Source organism: Anolis carolinensis, chromosome 5, assembly GCF_035594765.1.
Source record: "Anolis carolinensis isolate JA03-04 chromosome 5, rAnoCar3.1.pri, whole genome shotgun sequence".
In the NCBI taxonomy this organism is placed as follows: Eukaryota; Metazoa; Chordata; class Lepidosauria; order Squamata; family Dactyloidae; genus Anolis; species Anolis carolinensis.
The window spans coordinates 37,436,584-37,459,379 of record NC_085845.1 but is presented as its reverse complement, the minus strand read 5'-3'; the positions used below and the strand labels follow the sequence as shown (position 1 = coordinate 37,459,379).

Genomic DNA, 22,796 nt, shown 5'->3' with positions numbered 1-22,796 from the left:
TAAACAGTTACCACTGCATTTATTTTTTAAGCGTTTGCAGGGATATTTCATTAGAAAAAGTTATGAAAATATAAAACAATTATAAAACAATACATTTTACATACAAGCCAAAAGTAAAATATAAGTTATTTACAGGCACAGTTGTAAGACAAGTGGAAAACACACACATATATACAGTTCAGACACACTGCATTAGAAATGAGATTGCTTAGTCACAGCAATTTCCTGCAATCTTTTATAAAACAATATTACCAAAAGTTGATGCTTTTAAAACCTAACCCTCACACACCCAACTCCATCACATGTAACTCCAGCCAAGATGGAAGAACTATGTTGAATAAGCTCTGCTTCTTTCATTTTTCACTGTATTTCCTATTAACCTTTCCAAAAAGGCTCTGTATCAAAACAATGTCAGTGAGGGCCAACTGGATTGGCAAACATCACCAGAATGGAAGATAAACAATGCAATTTCTCTTTGATGTACTCTGGCAATTTCTCATTTTCACCATACCTAGGAAATAATTAAAAATTCTGGTAAGTAGATTTAATAGAATGAAATAAGCATTATTTCAGAAAGTTGAAAGTTTTGAGCTGAAGCACTTGCCCCCAGAAATTAGAAAAGTCTTACCTGTTTGAATAGGTGGCGAGTTGTGTTTTGTCCTACAATTCACAGAAATCCCACCCAGTTTAGCAGCTGTTAGGATTTCTGGGAGTTGAAGGCCAAAAGATCTGGGGACCCACAGGTTGAGAACCACTGCCATAGATGGTGAGATATTAAATAGCAGTTAAGCACTATGAGTTGATTGAATGAAATTGAAAGGTTCGAGATCTAACAGTATCTGAAGAAGTAATCCTGCTCTTCAGGTTGCTGTATACTATGGATGACGGATATGTAGTGCTCCAGGTGTTGGATTACAATTATAATTTACACATTGCTATTAATTTTTATGGTTTGTAGCTTGGTTATTTTACCATGTACCCCTGAATAAATCTGATTTTTCTGGAGACTGTACCTCTGGTATTGAATCTCCAGACACAGTGGATGCTATGAAATATAAGATCAGACATTCCACGATTACAAACCCTCTGAAACACAGAGAACCAATATTAAATCAAGTCTGGTACTCACTTGACTGTGTCACCTGCTGGAGATGTGTATGTGATGGATGAAATGCCAGCCTGAGCTACCAACTGGGATCCGTCATTGAATTGAACCCATACAGCTCCACTAGTTAGCTGGCAGGGGGGAAATGTTATTGATCAATTTATGCACTGAATATTTAAAAACTCCTTACACATGGTTTATTTTTCCTGAAGTTTATTAACAAGGACAGATGATACTGTTACATAAAGATCACACTATGAAAAGGAAGCTCTTGCCTGATTTATCTGATCTATAAACTGATTTCACAGTAAGAAACTGGCTCCAGGCTAAAACCATATTGATTCATTTAACATCCTCTTATCTTTGCCTGACAATAATACAATGTAAGAGTATTTGCCTGTTATTTAGTCTTGGCAAACTTTTAGCTATGTTTTTGTTCCAGCAACCTATTTAGCATCTTGTTCAGTCTATCAATGCGTAGATTGTTTTTTTTCTCCTTGCTGGACATATTCCAATTTGAAATGCAGACATTAACCAGGTTTCGCATTCTGCCAGTACCTACTTCTTGCTTTGTCAATGATGAAGATTAAGAAAGTAGTCTAGGTACAAGAATCGCCCCGCATATATGCACCACAAACCATATTATAAATCACTCTTTAGTAGAAAGCATGAAAACTTGAGCACCAAAATTAAAGTTGCCAACATCTTTGCCCTTGAGTGATTATGACTTTTTCACTTGGTTACACATCAACTCACCTGAGAAGCCCAGCCAACATTCTTGACAAAGATCGACTTCAATAGTTGAGGTGAATTTCCAGTACGCTCATTTGGGAGTCCAGTTGAGCTCTTTGATTCAGTCACATCTGCTGTGAATGCAGAACCTCCATATGAAGACATCTGGGGAGTAATTACAGAAATATTGTTGCAGTTGGGCCTTATACCGCCGCGAGAGCTCCAGTTCATAAAAATATTGTTCTTCTCTGGATATAACAATAACTTATGTTTTACCTGCCTCTCCTAACAACTCAAGGTGGCATACAACAGTCTCAAAACATATGAACATCAAATACATACAATAAAATACATTGATAAATGCTGGAGATCCAGCCCACACTGCCCAAGTCTGCAGTCCTCAATGAGTAGTTAGCTTAGAATAGGCTGAGGGAAATCCTTTCCCTCCTGACTCCTGAATGACAGTTGGAATGTATCTATTTCTTCTCTCCTCTCTGTTTCTGCTCTCATTCTGATTGGTTGTGCAGAAAGGATGCTTTGCAGGTGCATGTCTTTTGTCTTTCACCTCCTACTTTTACATCTTGGTGTGTATTGTGACTATTGAGATCTCTTTCTACTTGTGTGTCAGGAGAGATGTGTGCTTGGCGATTTCCCCCTCTCTTTTAAACCCTAGAAGAGATGGGAGTTAGTATAGCTCAGACCCGGTTCTTTACTATGAAGAAATGTAGATATTGTTTCTGTACATAAACCTTTTGTCATTTAAAGATTGAGCTCTGGATCTTTGCCTCTTAAGCTCTAAATTCTTTACAGCCACATGGCACTTCACGCTCTGCTTGCTGTGAGTGGAATGCTCAACCATAAGTATCCTGCTTTTGCATATTTTGGATGCTCTGCTATTTTGGGTAGCTTTCCCTAATACCCACAAGAAAGATCCTAACAATAAAAACACCATTATAAAAACATACATCAAACACAGGGTACAAAAATCTTAAAGGTTTAATTCCTTGTTAAAACAATCAAGACTTTAAAAAAATAACTCCAGTCATTATACTTCCTTTTAAAAGCCAAAGCACTGACTGTAAACGGAAAATCTAAATTCCAATCATGCAAATAAAGGCATATTAACTTACAGGTGGATGAATGCTGGATACCTCACTTGAAGAGTCTGATCTGGCAGCAGGACCTCTCTTCATGGAGGTTGTTTGCACCACCGAACATGTATCTTGTAAAGGAGGTGGTGATACCAAAGCCTTTGGAGACTCAGGGTTTCCTGGTTTCCTGGAGATAGGAAAATGATGTCCATACATTTGACTTTCCCACCTCTAGTAACATTACAGAAAATCAGGAATTGAAAATCCCTGTGACATTTCAGAAACAAGAAACAGCTTACCTTCCAACAATAATGGGGAAAAATAGAACACTTTCACTCTTTTCTTCTGCCAAAATGGCAGATTCCAGTGCAAGGCAAATGCGATGCCCCTGCATTAATAGATAAAGAGTTACAATAAAATAATTATTATATTTGTACCCTGCTTTTTCTTTTCTAAGGGAGACTCAAAATGGTTTAACACTACAGACTACATGGATAGGCAATTAAGAAATAAAACTATTATTATTATACCTACTAATTAAAACCTAACATAAACAATGAAATAGAATTAAACATAGAAATATTAAAAATACATTGTTAAAAACAAACCATTAAACAAATTTATTAAATTACATAAAAAACAGCACTTCCTGGCTTAATCTTAAAATACTGTATTGTCAAATATGCCGATCCCTTCAAAAGTGCAATAATGTAGCATTAAAATGATGCAGGTTGAAAATAATTCGAAACGTTCTACATATATAAAGTACATATATACATGTTTCCTAGATCTTCCAGTTAACTTTCATAAATTCATTAAAACTTTTAAATGAAAGTCAGGCACTTGGGATAATACAAAGTGGGGGAAAGGGCCTAAGTCCAATAAGGCACTGACACTATAGCACCAGCACAATAGAGCTTTCATCCATCTCAAAACTGCAAAACTGCCCACAAATTGGCCTGGAGGATTACCCAGGTCACCAGAGCAAGTTTGGGGGTGTACTGGTATTGCAATAAAAAGACTGTCTCAAACTGGATTCTGTTCCTCCAATGAAAGTCCGATACTGAATCCTGTCCTAGTTTTCTAATTTGTTATTCGGAAGGAGTTAACTTTATTTATCACAAATATTCAAAACAACAGCAACATTATTCTCACTATGTTATTTACCTCATTTGCATGATCCACATATATCTGCATATCCTTCTGTAATCCCACTTCATTTTCTTCCTTTATTGTGTAGGCTTTGCCAGATTTTTCTATGACTCGAATTATACCTGCTGTCTTATGGATTTTTGCTCCTTTAAAAAAACCAACCAAATATTTTCTCAGCCACAGTGGCATAAACACAGTTGTTCCATTCTAACAGGAATAAAGTAGTTCAAAAGTGACATTACAGAACTACAGTAGAGTCTCACTTATCCAACATAAATGGGCCGGCAGAACGTTGGATAAGCGAATATGTTGGATAATAAGGAGAGATTAAGGAGAAGCCTATTAAATATCAAATTAGGTTATGATTTTACAAATTAAGCACCAAAACATCATGTTATACAACAAATCTGACAGAAAAAGTAGTTCAATAAGCAGTAATGCTACATAGTAATTACTGTATTTACGAATTTAGCACCAAAATATCACAATGTATTAAAAACATTGACTAAAAAATGCATTGGATAATCCAGAACGTTGGATAAGCGAATGTTGGATAAGTGAGACTCTACTGTATTTACAATTTAAATAAAATTATTGCAATAGGTGTAATTGTAAGAGAGAATATTCAAATATGACAAGAAATATTTTTCAAACAATGAAATACAACAGTGTCCATCTGCCAACAGCACACGTACCTTCGGCCCAAAATTCTTTGCTGTGGCATTTGAACATCAGACACTAGAGGTTTTCTGCACATAGCAATCCTGTACTAATTATTTTCCTCCTTTTCAGTTCTCAATATTTACAGTTCCTCCCAAATACTTAAAATCAACATCCAGAAAGCATTTTAATAGAATAGATTTTCTAGCCATAACTGATGTATTCAATATACTACATTACTTTATGTGAATATAACAAGTCGGTTAATAACATTTCTTTAAAATAGTTGGTAGAAACTTTTGTTAGCTAAATGGGTCTAGTTTTACAGTCATAGTTGGCTAGTAATATAGAGATAGACTATCCCAGATCAAGAAATTCAAATCCCAAAATACTGTAAAATAACAAATTTGTCCACATGGGTAGCTGAGATACAAACACCTTTGCTTTCTGATAGTTCAATGTACACAAACGTCGTTTCATGTCCAAAATACTGTTGATAAATTACCTTCAAAGTAATTGTTTTAAGTGCATATGAAACATACATGAATTTCATGTTTAGCCCTCGATTCCATCTCCAAGATATCTCATTGTACATATGAAAATATTCCAAAATCTGAAAAAATCAAAATTTAGAATACCTCTGCTCCCAAACATTTTGTATAAGGGATACTCAAGTTGTATTCTGAATAGCTAAAGAGAAATATGCAGATCAACTTAAGGATACATACCATCATAAAAGCATATTTCCACATCTGCAGGGGGAGAATTTTCCATCAACATACATTTGGCGTATCTTGTATAGAAAGTAACTTTGGGAGTTTTGGATCTTACCAACTGCACAAATTTGGCAGCATACTGATACTTCTTCCAGTACTTCTCTAAAGTCAGAAAACAAACACAACAGAAAGCTATTATAACTCAAGTTCTGTCCGCTTACGGAACATTTATTAAATGTTTAAATTCTGCCTATGAATTCCTGCAGAGATTTCTCAGAAACTAATTAACATGGTCTGAGTGCCCTTACTACTGCCCCTACTCAAATACGAGACCATCCACATATAGTTTGTCAATTTCATCATTACAGGCGACTGATTAAGATTGTTTTTATGCTTTTATAATTTTTAATGTTGTTTTAAAACTGCTGTTTGGTTATCCTGTTTTATGTAATGATGTATGTGTTTTAAATTGGCTATTTCATGATGTTATGATGTTGATTGGGCTCATCCCCATGTGAGCCGCCCCAAGTCCCCTCGGGGAGATGGAGGCGGCATACAAAAATAAAATTATATTATTATTATGCGCTCTTGAAACATATGACACAAGCTTTGACACACAAGAGATAAGTAATCATCATCTGAACTTTTCACTCAGAGAAATAAAGAAATGTAGTACCCATTAAACCTTCCTTATTTCTACAAACCTTGTAAGTATCAGTAATGAGATATATTTATATACCCATACACACACACATTATGCAATGCAACTTGAAAGGGTAGTTTATCACAGACAACAGAACCAGAATTCAAAAAGCCCTTCACATATTGAAGAACTAGCTCGAAACTAGCAAAATCAATTTCAACAAGGAAAACTGTGAGATATATATCTAGGCAGCAAAAATGCACAAATAAAGAAATGGGCAACACCTGGCTAGAAAGCACTACATCTGAAAAGATCAAGCAGCTGTGTTGTGTGCCTTCAAATCATTTGCAACTTATGATAAACTTAAGGCACACCTATTATAGACTTTTTGTGTTAAGCTGGAATCCAATTACTTTATAAAGTAGATGAATATGAAGAGAAAATTAACTCCAGAAGATTGGAGGATCCCTTGCAAACAACTTTTAGGGGGCATTCACAGCATGCCAGAGGAGGAAGATGATGGAAGTCTGTTTATGAAATCTGGATTCTGTTCAGAAGCCACAAGTTCCCTTGAGCATGTGGGATCATGATTAAGCAATCTGTACCATCTTAACAACCTGACCCAACACTATTTTTCTTGCTTGATCTTATTAAGTAAGACATTTAGTGTGTGGAGTGGGATACATTTAGTCCTGCCCATGGCCAAGTTTTCCCATGTGAAAAAATGTTGCCTAATGATTATTTGAATTCCTGATTTTATTCTAGAAAAAGCTCAAGGAAATTAACCTTACCTGGCAAGTTGTCAAATGTATATACGCTGATGTCTTTAGGAGGTAGTGGTGGTCTATCATTAAGAGGAATGCCTCTACCTTCATTTGGGTGGTAAACAGTGATCTTCATACATAGAAAAACACAACCACACTGTCAAGGGTTATGTGCTTAACATTTCTTTTAGCAATAAGGCAGTCCAACAAAAAAAATCTTGGTATCTTGGTTTTTAGACTTGTTCCTGGAGTTATTTGGGGCACTGATTCATAAAATTGCACAGGATAGACCAAATCAGCTCTAGTTTTTTAGATATGGTTATCATGGTTTTCTATGGGCGAAAAGGTGAAGACTAACATATGGCATATGTTCTGTATCTCAAAAACTAGAGCTGATAGGAGAAAACAGGAACCACTTTTGGAAGCAGCAGAATATACCCAGAAACAGGTCTAACACTTGAGGCATCAAAATGTGTGTTGGCCAGTGTAATCAGTGCTAATTCAACACTATATACTGCTAATTTAAGGTGACTAGTGTTGTCAGTCAAAATTCTCCACTTTCTCAAAAAGAACCATTTTTTATCTGCACTAACCAAATTCATGTATAACACAGGTGCAATAGAATTTAAAACCTCAACAGATTAATAAAATCAGATGTTATTCTCCGAAGAGAGTAACACTTAAGTTGCTTATGCCTACATTCAGAAACAAAGTGTCTGTACTGATTTCAAGAGACAACTGACTACATATCAAGAAATCCTGTGGCACCATAAACCAATTGTTGCATAAGCTATAGTATGGGAGTTGCTGTTTAGATTAATGACAGTCTTTCAAAACTGCAGAATTAGAAGTATTAATTACTACTCACCACACTTCCCTCACAAGAAATCCTCAGAACTTCTTTTACAAACTCCTGCAAATTATATTCTTTCAGAAATTCCATGCAAACTTCTCCTGTATCTAGAATACTCACCTATAATATATTGGAAATAGAGCACAATTTAAGCAAAAATGCCTTTTGTAGAAAACCTATACAAAGGCTACCTTTCTTCTTTTACATATTTAGTGAGAAAAATGGACTAAACTGCTATAGTACAGTCAATATCTTATTTCCATAATCGTAATATATGCTATCAGATGAAAAGGAGAGATAATTTTGATGATGACTAAAAAATTATTAGGTTGCTGGAAACCTATGATCAAACTAAGCAGATTGTTCAACCCCTACTAGAATTACAAATGCTAAGAAAATAAAGAGAAAATGGGAGAATCAACAGGAAAATACAATGAAAGCAAAACCAAATGGATGGGAGTGTGAAGGGCAATCACACTGATAGAAAAACATGGAAATGGATTCATGATCTGTCTTCTGCCAGGAGAAAATCCTGTTAATCCAATATTCTTTATCACTTTGTAGGAATAGGTTTCGTTATATTGCCACCAAATGTACATTGTACTTTACAGTAAAACAACCAAATCATGGCTACAGCCAAAGGCATACAATCTAAAATAAAATAATCTAAAAAGTTCCTATCAAAAGCTTAATATATCCCCAGCAGAATATGGTCCATATGTCTTCTCACATACTAAACTAAACAAACTAAATAACGTATTGCACATTTTGTTATCACCAATGTTTAATGCCTGTGAGTCAGGTTTAAAGGATTGATTCAATTGGACACAGCTGCAAAAAGCTAAAGGCTTGATCATTCAAGGCCTGAAACACAATTGTAATGTAGCCTTACTGATGATGAAAGCAGTAGCCATCAGCTCTGTTACTTCGATGGTCACTTCTTGTGTATTTAACAACCAACCACTACTTCAACTACTGTATTTCAAAATGAGGAAATTAACTGTTATTCATGTAATTTTTAACTTTAATTCCTTAACAATAATTGTTCTGAAATGTTATTTTATACATACCACAGCATTTTTTGTTTTCTGCCTGATTGGTTTTAATCTGTGAGCACTCAGGGGAGATACAATACTTCGCAGAGTAGGTTTTGGGTGTCCATATTGTGGCTCTTTGGCCCTGTTTGCAATTTCTGACACAAGGTGGTGATCAAATGCGGATGATGGCAGAGCCGTTTCACCTTCACATAGAAGTCCAACAGTGTATTTTTTTGTGTCCAGTGGTCCCCCTGGCGTCACCGTTGACTGTGTATACCCAGGAGGCCTTTTCCCTTTTAAGCCATTCCATGTATTTTTCAGTGTATCTTGAGGCACATTAAGATGGAACTGAAAATTTCCATTTGTGTTATATGAAGATTCCGAAATCTGAGCTGAAGTAAGAAAAGCATTTGTTATTTTAAAAATGCATTAGAGGATTTTTCTCAACAATTAAAGTATAAACATTTCATTTCTAAAAATTGTGATAATTAAATATTTCCAAATATAAGCAATATATCATTTTATCAACTTTTAGGATCTGCCTTATAAATTAGACCAGTTTATTTGAGGTAAGCCACTTGATGGTGCAATTTATTGCCTTATGAGTGATAAGTCAGGTACTGTATCATTAAACATATTTTTCTGAGTACTTTCAAAGCCAAAGAATAAGAACAGCATATTTTAAATATTTAGTAATTTTCCTTACATTTACCACCTATATTCAAAAGTCACATTTTTTGAAAACAATTCTAGCTGTACTGGAAGAAATTAAGCACTATTTTATTTGTCCGTCCCTTTATTATTACCAGATGGCAGGGGAGTGATAAAGCATTGGGGAAGGTATCAAAACAACAACACCACTTCTGTCCAAATAAGAAGCATGAATTATCACATATACCCCATCTGTCAACGTTCAGAAGAAATTAAAAATTGAGACAAAAATTATATGATTCAAATAATCCCAGCTGTATGTCCTACAATTACAATTCCCCACTGGATTCCTGGTGATTCAAAAGGAAAGAAAATATCAGAAAAGATTTAAGTAATCCTTGGTTAAATCACTGACGCATTCTGCACTTTTTCAGTACATTCTGTAATATAATACAGGATAAAGAAAACTCCTCCTCCCCTTCTGTTCCTTTTATTCATCTTTTCCCCATCCCTTCTGTAGCAATGCTAATAGTTGTCTAAACACGTAATCGAGTTGACATCTTTCAACTTTCAGAAAAGTGAGGTGTAGGCCCAAAATTTTCAGAAGGTACACCCACATTTTCAAAAAACGTGTTAAAAATCAATGGCAGCTTCTGCCCATATGGAATTTCTTTAAAGGGTTAATATAATATTTCAAACTTTGGACAGATATGCACTATCTCTTATTGTTTCTGCTTATGAGAATTACCAGTTGAAATCTAATATAGCCAATAATCAAACTAAATAATCATAAAATACATTCATACCATTCAGTTGCATATTTCCAAGCCACTGCTCCATTGTTTCAGTTTGGGACTTCATCCCTAATAAACCAACACTGGGTTTCATTGGGCAGAGATAATTTGAACTAAAGGGATAAAAGAATTCATAAGTATTATTTGTTAAAAAAATGTTTTAAAATAAGAACATTAAAAGAAGGTATATCTGCATCATGGAATAAATGATGTACTGCTACTATACAGTATAAAGAACAGGTCTATTTCAGATAGAAGTAATACTAATAGCTTACACTACTTAGAATTTGCCTTGTTTCTCTCAACTACAGTAAAGATAAACCCACAATATGCCCAAGATTTGACACAGTGTTAAGATTTTTTTTTGAAGGAAACAAAAGTTTATTTTCCATTGCAAGTCTAATGGGATGTAGAGGGTAGTTGATGAGCCTGAGGCTCATTCGTACAGCACTAAACCATATATTGGGATCATGCAAGCCTCCATGTGTTGTTTGAATGCAAATCTGTACACAGCCTTTGCAAGCAGCCCTGGGAGTTTCAGTCCTATATCACCTGAAAGAACATGTAGTTTTCACCTCTATGCTAAACCACAGTGTACTATAGAATGGCCTCTAGTGTAAGAGGAAACCCATTTATGATAAACATAAAAAGCAGATATGAGACTGAATCTTACCGAATTTGATCCTTTACAGGTGGAGAAAGTTCTTTTTCCATCGAGCCAGAACTAGTAGGGAGTTTTTCTTTAAATATGGAAGGAATGTCACCATGACTATTTGCAGGTGAGAAATCCTTCATGTTTTCTATTGGCCCTCCTCTGGCTTTTGAAAGGACCTCCAGAGAATGGCATCTTTCCACATGATGTGCTTCCCCTCGACTGTAGTTTGTGCCTGATCTGTCAGAGGAGTGTGCCCTCCTGAGGTAGCGTGAATGTGGTCTTTCCTCCATCAGATGCATTGCTCTTCCCCTACCAGTAGCAATTTCTTTTGCAGGAACTCCCCAGTTACTATGAGATGTACTTTCACAACCAGATGAGACATCACTAGAATTCTTATTTTTAGGAAGAATTGTCATTTTGTTGGGAAGTGGCTGCCCCACTAAAAGTCTTTTCTTTTCCTTTAAACAGCCACTTGTGCTGACACTGGGGGAGGAAGTAAAAGCTGTAGAAATTGTGGCATTTCCACTGTCCATTGAGTCTTCTACATTTCCCAGGTCTTTACTTCTTCCTGAGCTGCACTTTAACATAAAAGGATGATCCAACACAGATGAAAGGCTTAAACGATCTACTGGGTTTTTGCGAAGTAATTTGTGAATAAGATCTTGAGCTTCACTGGATAAAAATACTGGCATTTCATAGTCTGCTAACACCACTTTGTTCAAGGTGTTCTTTACTGTATCCGTATCAAAAGGTGGTTTCCCAACCAGGAGAGTATAAAACATACAGCCTAAAGACCAGACATCGGACTCAAGGCCATGTGCACTTCTTGTTGCTATTTCTGGAGAAATGTAATTAGGAGTCCCACACATTGTGTAATGTTTTTCATGTGGCATATTCAATTGGGTTGCAAGTCCAAAGTCGGCAATCTTGATATTCATATTGTTGGTGAGTAACAGATTAGAGAGTGTGAGGTCTCGATGCAATATTCCATGGGAATGAAGATACAACATTCCTGTAATAATCTGATGCATGAAATGCCGAACTGTACAGAATAAAAAGTGAGGTAATGGTTAAAAAGTTTTTTATGATCATATGATTATACATTGGTATTAAAACTTTGTACACTACTTTGAGTCCCACCCATGGGAGAAAAGGGGAATAAATAATAATATCTTTGAACTTATTTGCAAATCCATTTTGTGTTGTTGAGACATCCACAGAGGCATTGTGCTGTCGCACGCTGGGCCTGTAAGAACGACTGTTTACAGGACGTGCCTTCTGTATGCCCAACGGGACACCGGGGTGCCTCAGCAGAAGGGTCCCTTAGATTTCCCAACACAAAGTTCTATTGAAGCTCAAAATAAGTTCAACAAACTTTATTTGGGCTTAAATCTTCAAACAAATGCTTTAAAACCTTGGAAAATCAGTAGCTTTCTCAATCTGCTATCAAGGGCAGGCAACTGTTGGTAAATTGTTTCCTTTTATCTTTGGGAAATCTTCTGACCCCTCCCTGGGCAATCTTTCTCTACCTTGCTGGCGTGAGGCCCCTACTCCCGGCTCCAAGCTGCGTTATGGATAGCCTGAGTGGTCCCTTACCAGGCAAGGTTGCTGCAGATTCTGTCAAACTGGAAGGTGTCCTTTTGATTTACTCCACGAAGGCTGTGGAAACTGTGCTGATGTCCCAGCAAAGGCTGGCTGTGTTCCCCCAGCAAAGCTGTGGAACTGTTCTTTTTCTCCCCCAGCAAAGCTGTAACAAGTGAAGCTTTTTGCAGGTGGGAAAGAGAATCCCACACGTCCTGCTATTAGGCTTTCAACAGTGAGACTGGGCAAAATCCCCCCTTTCCCTCCAAAACTCTGGGAAAAGGGGCGGGTCTAAAGATTCCTGTCAATGATTGCCAAGTTGTTAGCCCTAAGCAATCTGAGAGAAGCTACCTTACAAACTTGTAGTGCAAGAAAAGGCTAAAATCTCCTGGCACTGCCGTGCCAGCACAGGTATTGAATGCATCCACAGAGAATGATAAATCATGATTGCAGAGAATGCAGCATACTGTGAACGAACTCTCATGTTGATACATGCAATTTGTTCAGTCTCACTTGACTGGTGTGTTTAGCAAATTTTCCAAACAAGGAAGGGACCATTAATTGCCATCTTCTTTATTAACCAGAAATGCAAGACAGGATTTGTTTTTGATTTAATCCTGTTTGTTTGTTTTGTTTTTAAATGACAATACACCAGACAAAACTTTCCTTGTTTTGTTTAGTGATAGTATTAGCAGGTGGAGCAAAGTGAACACACTATATATTTAACCAGGATTTTCCAGAGTTCTCTAGAATCCTTGCTTATTTGTTCACGGTAATATTGTTGCTACCATATTTCAGCACAGAAACCGAGATGCTCTTCAAACTAAAACAAGCTAATAACCTTCACAAATGAACTAATCTAAATGCTAATTACTCCTTTATGCATATTCATAACCCAATCAAAACAGCTATAGAAATCACAAATGTTGTTTTATAATATACAGCATTGCACTTAAAAATAACCATGTCACAGACAATGTTCCAGAAAAGCTTGGCTAATTCTAGAACATAATGTTACACCAAAGTTAGGAAGTAAAGGCTTTGAATAAATACTAACTCATAAGCTTCATGTTGTAAAAATGATTTTAACAAATCTGACATTAAAAATCTAGAAAAAAAGTGATTCCGTCCTCTCCAATATCTCATCTAATAGTCTTCCTATACTAATGATTATTCTGCTGCCACAAAAAACATATCCAGTATATAAACTGAGAAATTGGGACTGTTTTACCTAAGATATTTCTATTCAGGAGTCAACTGCAATCCAGGGCTTCAAATCAAAATGAAATGTCAGTGCCAGTTTACTACAAAGCCACCCAATTGTATATTTCAACAGACATCATAATACTTTACTCATTAATATCCAATGTCTTCCCCAATATTGGAGCGTAAAGCAATTTACAAAAATGAAAACTACTACATTGAAAGCACCTTTGAAAACACACACAAAAACATTAAAAAAAGTTATTACTCAATATAGTTAAACAACCTATAATTAAAATGCTTAAAGCAAGTTCATTAAAAGGCAGAGGATAAAACCCCCAAAGTGATATGTCATGAAGTAAAGCCTCTAGCTATTAGGCTCTGAGTATACTTTGAAAAGATAACTATCAAAACATGTTTCTCTTTTCTTGTTCCATCACTGATATCGGGGGTCAATGGAAACAATAAATGAAAATCAAGATAGTTTGGGGAGACAGCTAGATCAGACCACTGAACATGTAACTTGCTATGGTCTAAAACTCTCTTAAAAGAAAGAATGCCACAACAACAGACCAACAGAGTGAAAACAAGTGTCATTTTCAAACACATTGTGTTACAGACACACAAGTCCATTGTTCAGCAAAGTGATCCCACTTGCCTTACCCAAAGCCCTCAGGTAGACTTGAAGGATTCCTTGGATCTCAACTTATTTATCAGCTGAACAGTGTGACAATAAACATATTTCAATCCTACCTTCTTCTTCAGAGAAAGGCTTCTTTCTGTTCTTTAAATATCTGCTCAATTCTCCATTATGGCACATTTCTAATATGAGGTACACATAGTTACTATCTTCAAAGTAATTGTACAACTAGAAAAGAAAAAAAGTGTTAGAATAAATCAAAGCTTGGTCATGAATGTGATAACAAATATTTCAAGTTATTAGTGTAAATTCTTACCTCAAGTATAGAGGGATGTTTTAACTGACAATGTATCTTTACTTCATTTTGAACTCTCTGTACCATTCCAACTTTGTGCATTGCCTTTTTATCAATCTGGGGGAAAAACAGAATTTATTCTCTTAACTGTTTATACTGTATATGCAAGAAAAAAATAACCTTACACTGTATCTTGCATTGGAATTAAGCTGAGAGTATCATGATAAACATTTGTGCTACAATGCATAACTGCCAATGCCAGCCTGCTTTCCTCAGCTTAAATGTTTAATCACAATGTGGAATCCTAAGAATGTCTAAGAAGCAAATCCAATTGAATGACATGGGAGTTAATACTGCAAACAGTAGTTATTCTATGTTATTCTATGTTATTGAACTGCAACTCCTATTATCCCCTCAGGATTGGCTATGCTGCTTATAGCATCTCCTTGTGGACAGAGTCAAAGGTCCAAATCTTAGTCTGCTCCCTGGCTTGCATTATTTAAAATTCGATAAGGCTATAAAGACTAAACAATGAATTCAACACAATGAGCAACAAAATAACATAAAATCACTTCAAGTCTGATCTGGGAAAAAGGCAGAACAGAAATAAATGTAATAATTTATCCATACACAATAAGCTAGCCAGATCACAAATACTCCTGACACCGTACGTTATTCTGTACCCTTACAGAAAGGCCCTCGTATTTATTTATGCAAAGCAGTTTACAAAACCAAGCCTTCTGCATATCAATAGTCAACAGAGCTGGATTAGAATCACAGGACAGACATACGGTAAGTTTCTATTTATGGTTGTTTGTTCTTTTGCAGTTAAATACACTGAAGTAAATATGAGTAGAAAACAGCCATAGTAATCGTAATGCAAATCAACAGAAACATGATAAAAGTCATGAAGTTCCAAAATGTGGCAAACCAAGGGTCAAAGAATGAAATGTGGCTATGACTTCCTTCCCACCAGTAAGTTGTCATTCCAAATTCTCAACAGACTACAGGCCCCATAATTATGTACATTTCTGATCCAATGGCCACTTACCATTTTGATGGCCACCTCCAGGCCTGTTTTCAGGGATACCGCTCTATAGACTCCTGCAAAGGAGCCCTTACCCAGCAGGTTCCCCACCTTGAAATCCTGGAAAAGACAGAGTTTGCATATATGTTATAGCTTTTATTACAAATGGTCACTTACTATTTATGTATTTATTTGTACTGGCGACTGAAAGTTTATCCTATGTGGATTTTTCTCATTTTGCAAAATCTATTGTAATTCTCCCCACCTATATGCCTGGTGTAATGTAATGTAAATGACTAATTTAAGTAACATTTACTTAAAATTAACCCCTGTTCCAAACCAAGAAAGACCCAAGGTTTTTATACAAAAAATGTGAGTACATTATCACTGAAGTACATTATAAATGTGGGGAGAAATATCCGTTTCCATTCCCAATGGCAAAGGAATTGGAGAAGAGGCAATGAAAGGATGGATGGGTCTGACTTTCCCCTTCCTTAGTACCATGGCATTTCTTAAAATATATCCAATCTGTACAGTTGCCAGCATTTGTTATAATCGTGCACAACTCTGCTGCCTCCATATATACTCTTAAAGACTTTTGCCCTCTTAGTCTGCTCCCAAACTCCATTCTGGACTGATGGTACAAATGGTACATGTGGAGTGAAAAGAGGACAAAGAGAGTAGATGCACATAAATCATCAAACAAAGCTTTTGGTGGCTTAAGACATAGCTCCTGACTTTCTGAGATGCTCAGGAGTTCACTTACACTGTAGAATTAATGCAGTTTCCCCCCACTTTAAACTGTCTTTGCTCAGTGCTTTAGAGGATAATGGGAGCTGCAATTCCCAAAATGTGTGGGTGTTTCACCAAACAATAACACCCAGGATGCCACAGCAGTTAAAGTGGTTCCAAACTGCATTGATGCTATAAGTGTAGATGAACTCTGTTAAAATTAGACTCTTCCACTAGTTGAAGTTTGAATCCAGCCATCTTTTGCTTCCCTGCAGAAGACTTATTTCTTTCCTTTCTACTTGAAGGGTGCATGTACACCAGGCATTAACAAACTTTGGTCCTCCAGGTGTTTTGGACTCCAACTCCCACAATTCCTAACAGCCTACTAGCTGTTAGGAATTGTGAGAGTTAAAGTACAAACCATCTGGAGGGCCAAAGTTTCCCCATGCCTGATCTACACTGTAGAATTAGTGCAGTTTGGCTCCACTTCAACCACACTAAACTACAACTAACGGGAGTTGTAGTATGGTGTGGAACCAGCACAATTTGGCAGAGAAGACTAAAGATACTGTAAAACTACAACACGCAGGTTTCCCATGGCTTGAGCTATGGCAGTTAACGTGGTTCCAAACTGCATTGATGCTATAAGTATAGATGCACTCTGTGTTAAAATTGGAGTCTTATGCTAGTTGAAAGTTTTAATATAATGTGATGTCGACGGCTTTCATGGCCAGAATCACTGGGTTGCTGTGAGTTTTCCAGGCTGTATGGCAATTTTCCAGAAGCATTATTTCCAGACTTTTGCCCACATCTATGGCAGGCATCCTCAGAGGTTGTGAGATAAACTGGGAACTAGGCAAGAGAGGTTTATATATCTGTGGAAGGTCCAGGGTGGGAGAAAGAACTCTTGTCTGTAGGAAGGCCAGCTAACATCTCCCAACAAAGGATTCCCCCAGGCATGAATCAGCCAAGCCTTGAAACAGAAAGGCTTTTCAATGCTAATCAAGGTAATTAATTGCAACATTCACACTTCCCTCCAACAGACAAGAGTTATTTCTTCCACCCTGGACCTTCCACAGAAATATAAACCTCCCTTGCCTAGTTTCCAATATACCTCATAACCTCTGCGGATGCCTGCCACAGATGTGGGCGAAACGCCAGGAGACAATGGCCATACAGTCTGGAAAATTCACAGCAACCTAATTTTAAAACAGCTGCCACTTGCTTCCCTGCACAAAACTTATTTCTTTCCTTTCTACTTGAAGGGTGCATCTAGACTGTAGAATTCATGCAGTTTGGTACCACTTTAAGCATTTTAACCACACCAAACTAAAACTACTGGGAGTGGCTTTGGTGTGGCACTGGCACACTTTGGCAGAAAAGACTAAAGCTATTATAAAACTACAACATCTAGGTTTCCATCGCACTGAGCCATGGTGATTCCAAACTGCCTTAATTCTATACTCTGAGAAACAAAACCAAACCGCTTCCCGTCCAAGTCTTGGGAGAAAACTTTCAAGCAACTGGGGGCAGTGAGAGAGACTGGATCCAAGTGACAGCTATGTTGGGTGGGGCGGAAAGGGAGCGAAGAGGCAGGTTTTACCTGGATGGAGCTCTCTTCCTGCTGCTGCTGCTGCTGCTCCTGCTCCTCTTCCCAGGGCAGGAAGGGGGACATGCCGGCAGGGCAGTCGGGCCCGCTGGGCAGCGGAGAGAGAAGGAGGCTAAGCAGCCACTGAGGCATCTTGCTCGGAGGAGGAAGGAGCCCGACACAAGTGCAACAACAGCAGCAGCAGGAGGGCTAGGCAGAGGGGCCGCCCGCCTTGCCGCCTTTCCTCCCGCTCCCCAGGGAGACGCCGCTTTCCTGGCTCCCGCTGCCATAGCGGTCGCCAAGGAAATGCCCCGTGGGGACGCCCAACCTCAACACACAAACCTCTGTGTATGTGTATATGTGTGTGTGTATGCATACATACACACAAACACAGAGAGATTCGCGGGCAACCCAACTATCGCCCCGCGCAGTCCTGCCCCATCCTCAGGGTTCATCTACACCAGGCATGGGCACACTTCGGCTCTCCAGGTGTTTTGGACTTCAACTCCCACAATTCCTAACAGTCGGTAGAAAGTTAGGAATTGTGGGAGTTGGAGTCCAAAGCACCTGGAGGACCGAAGTTCGCCATGCCTGATCTACACCATAGTCATTCTACTACAGTTTGACATCACTTGGGAGTTGTCCTTTGGTGAAGCACCAGAACAGGATCAAGACCTTGTTAAACTATAACTCCCAGGAGCCCATAGCTTTCAGCCATGGCATTGAAATGGTGTCGTACTGCATTAATTCCGTTTCAACTGCCATGGCTCAATTTTAAGAAATCCTGGGAGTTGTAGCTCTGCAAGGTCTTTCTATAGCCTTCCCTCCCAAAGAGTGCTGGTGCTTCACCAAACTACAACTCCCAGGATCCCATACCATGGAGCCATGGCAGTTATGGTGATATCAAACTACCTTGCTTTAAATACAACAGTGCAGATGTACCTTTACTTTCAAACAGACCAAAACTGGACCTACTAATAATATTTATTTATTTATAGACCATCCTATCTCCCCAAAGGGACTCAGGGCGGGTTCCAACAATATGGCAACCATTCAATGCCAAAAGAAAATTATGCAAACAGTTTACATTAGACAATATAAACAACATAACTGTAACTTAATAAACAAAATGACAACAAATAAAAAACTAAAACATGAAAATAAGAAATAAAAATAAAATAAAAAAACATCATAAAATACAAAAACATGAGCAGAGCCAGATGACCCTTTGCTTTCATGTTCCTGGAACAATTTGCCTCAGTTGCATTCCATTCTGGGCACATTGTTCAGTGTTTACTCTGTTCTTGTATAGCCCCGCATCTTTAAAACTGCACAAAGTCAGACACTTATAAAGACTTGAGTCAAGGTTTTTAGCCTGTATACTTAATTTGTCATGATAAACCTAGAAATATCAAGAGCTTTCCCAACAAATTATCTGCTTGCCTCAAGGCACTCAAAAAGCACCTCAACGCCCATCAGCCTCACTCAAAGTCACTACTGTCAAGGGATTGGAGGAGCTATATAGTCCAAACCTTCAGAAGAGTTAAATGTTTCCCAGCCTTCCACAGTAAAGCAAAGACAGGTGGCAAACAAAGATGCCATTCTCATTTTAGTAAGTTTATGAGTAACATTTTACATTTAATAGTACAGTTATAAGCATGCTGTCTCCCTACAATGTTCAAAAGGGATTTGCTTCCAAACAAAGGATTGTTGTAATCCTACAAAGGGGAATTACTTCCAGGCAAGTGTGCAAAGGAGTATATAGCCTTACATTTCAAGTACTGGGTAACTTCAACTAAAGTATACCCACTGAACCAGCAGAGAATTAACCACCCTATCGAACAGGACTTTAAATAGTTATCAGAACTATAACTTACAATGCTGGATACAATGCTGGATATATATATATGTGTGTGTGTGTGTGTGTGTGTATACACACACACATACACGATATAATTTACAATAATATATAATAATTATAACATATTGCATATACCTATAATATTCATATTATATTGTAATACAATATATGATATAATACTAATAATACAATATAATAGTAATTATATATTATATTTTACATGTAATATTACTAATAATATTACAATATATTGATACAGTACAATATAGTAATTTATTACCAGTATTGTACTATGCTAATATAATATTGTATGTAAATTTAATTTGTAAGCCGCTCTGAGTCCCCTTCGGGGTGAGAAGGGCGGCATATAAATGTAGCTAATAAATAAATAAATAAATACCCTGATAATAGGAATTGGCTGGTTTTAAATGGCATGTATATGCATGCATACACATACTCTGTTTTAGAGGGCTACTCTTTAAAACTGTTTATGTATTATGTCATGTTTATTCAAGCTATTTTTGTAATTTTTATCAAGTTTTATTTTTGTTTGCCACTGTGTTTTATTCTGCTGGAAGCTGCCCTGAATCCCCTTGAGGAGATAGGACAGGTTATAAATAATTTATTATTATTAAGTTTACAATATTGTACCCTTTTGTCTTATTAATTTATATGCAATTATTTATTAATTAATTTATTTAAAATATTTGTAGTCCCCCAAAGGGGACACAACATATATACGGCAAACATTAAATGCCGGGTCATAAAATAATCTAAAAATTAAAATCAGTTATCTTCACATTAAAAACATCACAAGTCAGGTGTACCGGATCCAGTTAGCAGTGTTAAATTTCCTACTGCTGCTGTTATTGCACTGTCCCAAAAGCTTGGTCTCACAATCAAGGTTTTACGATCTTTCTAAAGGACAGGAAGGGGGGGGGGCTGATCTAATCTTGCCAGGGAGGGAGTTCCATAGCTGAGGGGCAATCACGGAGAAGGCACTGTCTTTTGTCCCTGTCAATAATAACAGATTATTGTCTGTTATATCATTTACTGTATTTGCTGTTTTGTTGTAAGGAGGGGGAGGGATAATAATAATAAATGTTTATTTATATCCCGCTTTTCCCCCTCATGGGACCCAAAAGGGCTTACAACATATTAAAATCATGTAAACAACAATCCAAATACAGTAGAGTCTCACTTATCCAACATAAACGGGCCGGCAGAATGTTGGATAAGCAAATATAGGATAATAAGGAGGCATTAAGGAAAAGCCTATTAAACATAAAATTAGGTTATGATTTTACAAATGAAGCACCAAAACATCATGTTAGACAACAAATTTGGCAGAAAAAGTAGTTCAATACGCAGTAATGCTATGTAGTAATTACTGTATTTATGAATTTAGCACCAAAATATCACGATGTATTGAAAACATTGACTACAAAAATGCGTTGGATAATCCAGAACGTTGGATAAGCGAGTGTTGGATAAGTGAGACTCTACTGTACATCAATAATAATTATAAAATATTATAAAATAAACAGTTTAAAACAACAATAACATACATTCACGTTCTTGTGGCATCATAATGTTAGATTGTATTGCATTTTGTTCCAGTCCATAAACATTATGCTGTTTCTTATCATTCCAGCTTAGTTTCCTTCACTAAAGACCTGTCTAAACAGGAAAGTTTTTAATTGGTTCTTGAAGGAAGAAAGGGAGGGAGCTATTTTAATTTCTTTTGGGAGGGTGTTCCACAGGATATAAATAAAGATGATGATGATGATGATTATTATTCTCTGCTAAGGAGTGCTGGTGCTTCACCAAACTACAGTTCCCAGGACTCCATAGCACCGAGCAATGGCAGTTAAAGTGATGTCAAACTGCATCAATTCTACAGTGTCCGTAGGGAAGGTGGTGGAGTCTAGTGTTTCGTGTGTAAAAAGTACAGCTGATGATTGGCAATACTGGGAACGCCTCCCCATCTGTCAAGCCAGACCTCTGGGAAGAGACGGAAACATTCCCGCTCTCCTCGGCTGATAAATGGTTTGGCCAGGCTCCCCCTCAACCCGAGAATGGTTCCGCCCTCCTCCTTCTCCTCCCCCCTCCCTCCCTCCCTCTCGGAGGCGTTATGGCCGTTTCCGCACCTCAATCTTCTCGCCGATGCAGGTCGCCATGGCGGCGGCCCTTTTATTGTTTTTCTCCTCACGCTCGCATTAATCCAAGCCTCCCCGCGCGGGGCGCCGCCGATCCACAGGCCTCTCCCTCCCCGCTACGGGGGCCGGGGAGACACCCCCTCCTTGCGGGGCTCCATTTTGAAAAAACCGCCTGAATGGGACGTTACGTGCGCCTTGACGTCATCGTGCACACTCACCGCGCATGCGCGGCGAACATTGTTGACACTCAAAAAGAGCCTGTTCGGGGGAGAGCGCGTGCGCAGAATGACCTTCCTCACGTGGAGGCGGTTCGACCCTCTAGTGGCCTGAATGCAGAGCTGCATAAAATCTGTGTTTGGTCCTTAAGGTACGGAACGTAAACTGAGTCGGGCGGGCGCCTCTTTAGTTTCCCAGCAACGGCCAATCAGGTGTCCTTTAGTAACCTCCACAAAGTAAGCTTCAAAGAAATTTTGGTTTCTTGATGCCGCCCGTAATTGATCTTTAGAGATGCAATAATATCATTCCGAGTGTCGCTCCTTGCCTTAGGATGCGTCTGCAGCCGGCATAGGCCAACCTCGGCCCTCCAGGTGTTTTGAACTTCAACTCCCACAATTGCTAACAGCCGGTAGGAATTGTGCAGCCAGGCTTTGAAACTGCAAGGCCATTCAGTGCTAATTGAGGTGGCCAATTGGAACATTCACACTTGCCTCGAGCAGACAAGAGTTCTTTCTCTCACCCTGGCCCTTCCACAGATGTCTACTGGCTATCAATGTTTAAAAAGCCTCTAAACTCAGGATAGTAAATAAATAACACCACTCAGAAACCAGGGGAATTCCTGGAAACAATCAGAGTAGGCT

General features: G+C 37.9%; 1 protein-coding gene across 2 annotated transcripts; it reads right to left on the bottom strand.

The window, feature by feature from the left end:
* Nucleotides 1–22,136, bottom strand: plk4 (polo like kinase 4). Of its 2 annotated transcripts, none has more exons than XM_003221761.4 (16): nucleotides 21,931–22,136; nucleotides 15,624–15,719; nucleotides 14,594–14,689; nucleotides 14,391–14,505; nucleotides 10,872–11,895; nucleotides 10,211–10,311; nucleotides 8,787–9,145; nucleotides 7,732–7,836; nucleotides 6,891–6,993; nucleotides 5,469–5,618; nucleotides 4,096–4,226; nucleotides 3,228–3,316; nucleotides 2,968–3,115; nucleotides 1,862–2,002; nucleotides 1,130–1,236; nucleotides 1–511 (listed from the first exon to the last, which is right to left on the bottom strand). In XM_003221761.4, the coding sequence occupies exons 1-16, from the start codon at nucleotides 21,958–21,960 to the stop codon at nucleotides 412–414; spliced, it is 2,895 nt and encodes a 964-aa protein (XP_003221809.1). In that variant the 5' UTR covers nucleotides 21,961–22,136; the 3' UTR covers nucleotides 1–411. The 2 variants fall into 2 exon arrangements, with proteins under 2 accessions (XP_003221809.1, XP_062839715.1); XM_062983645.1 differs by lacking the exon at nucleotides 21,931–22,136 and adding an exon at nucleotides 17,935–18,046.
* Nucleotides 22,137–22,796: the final 660 nt, after the last annotated feature.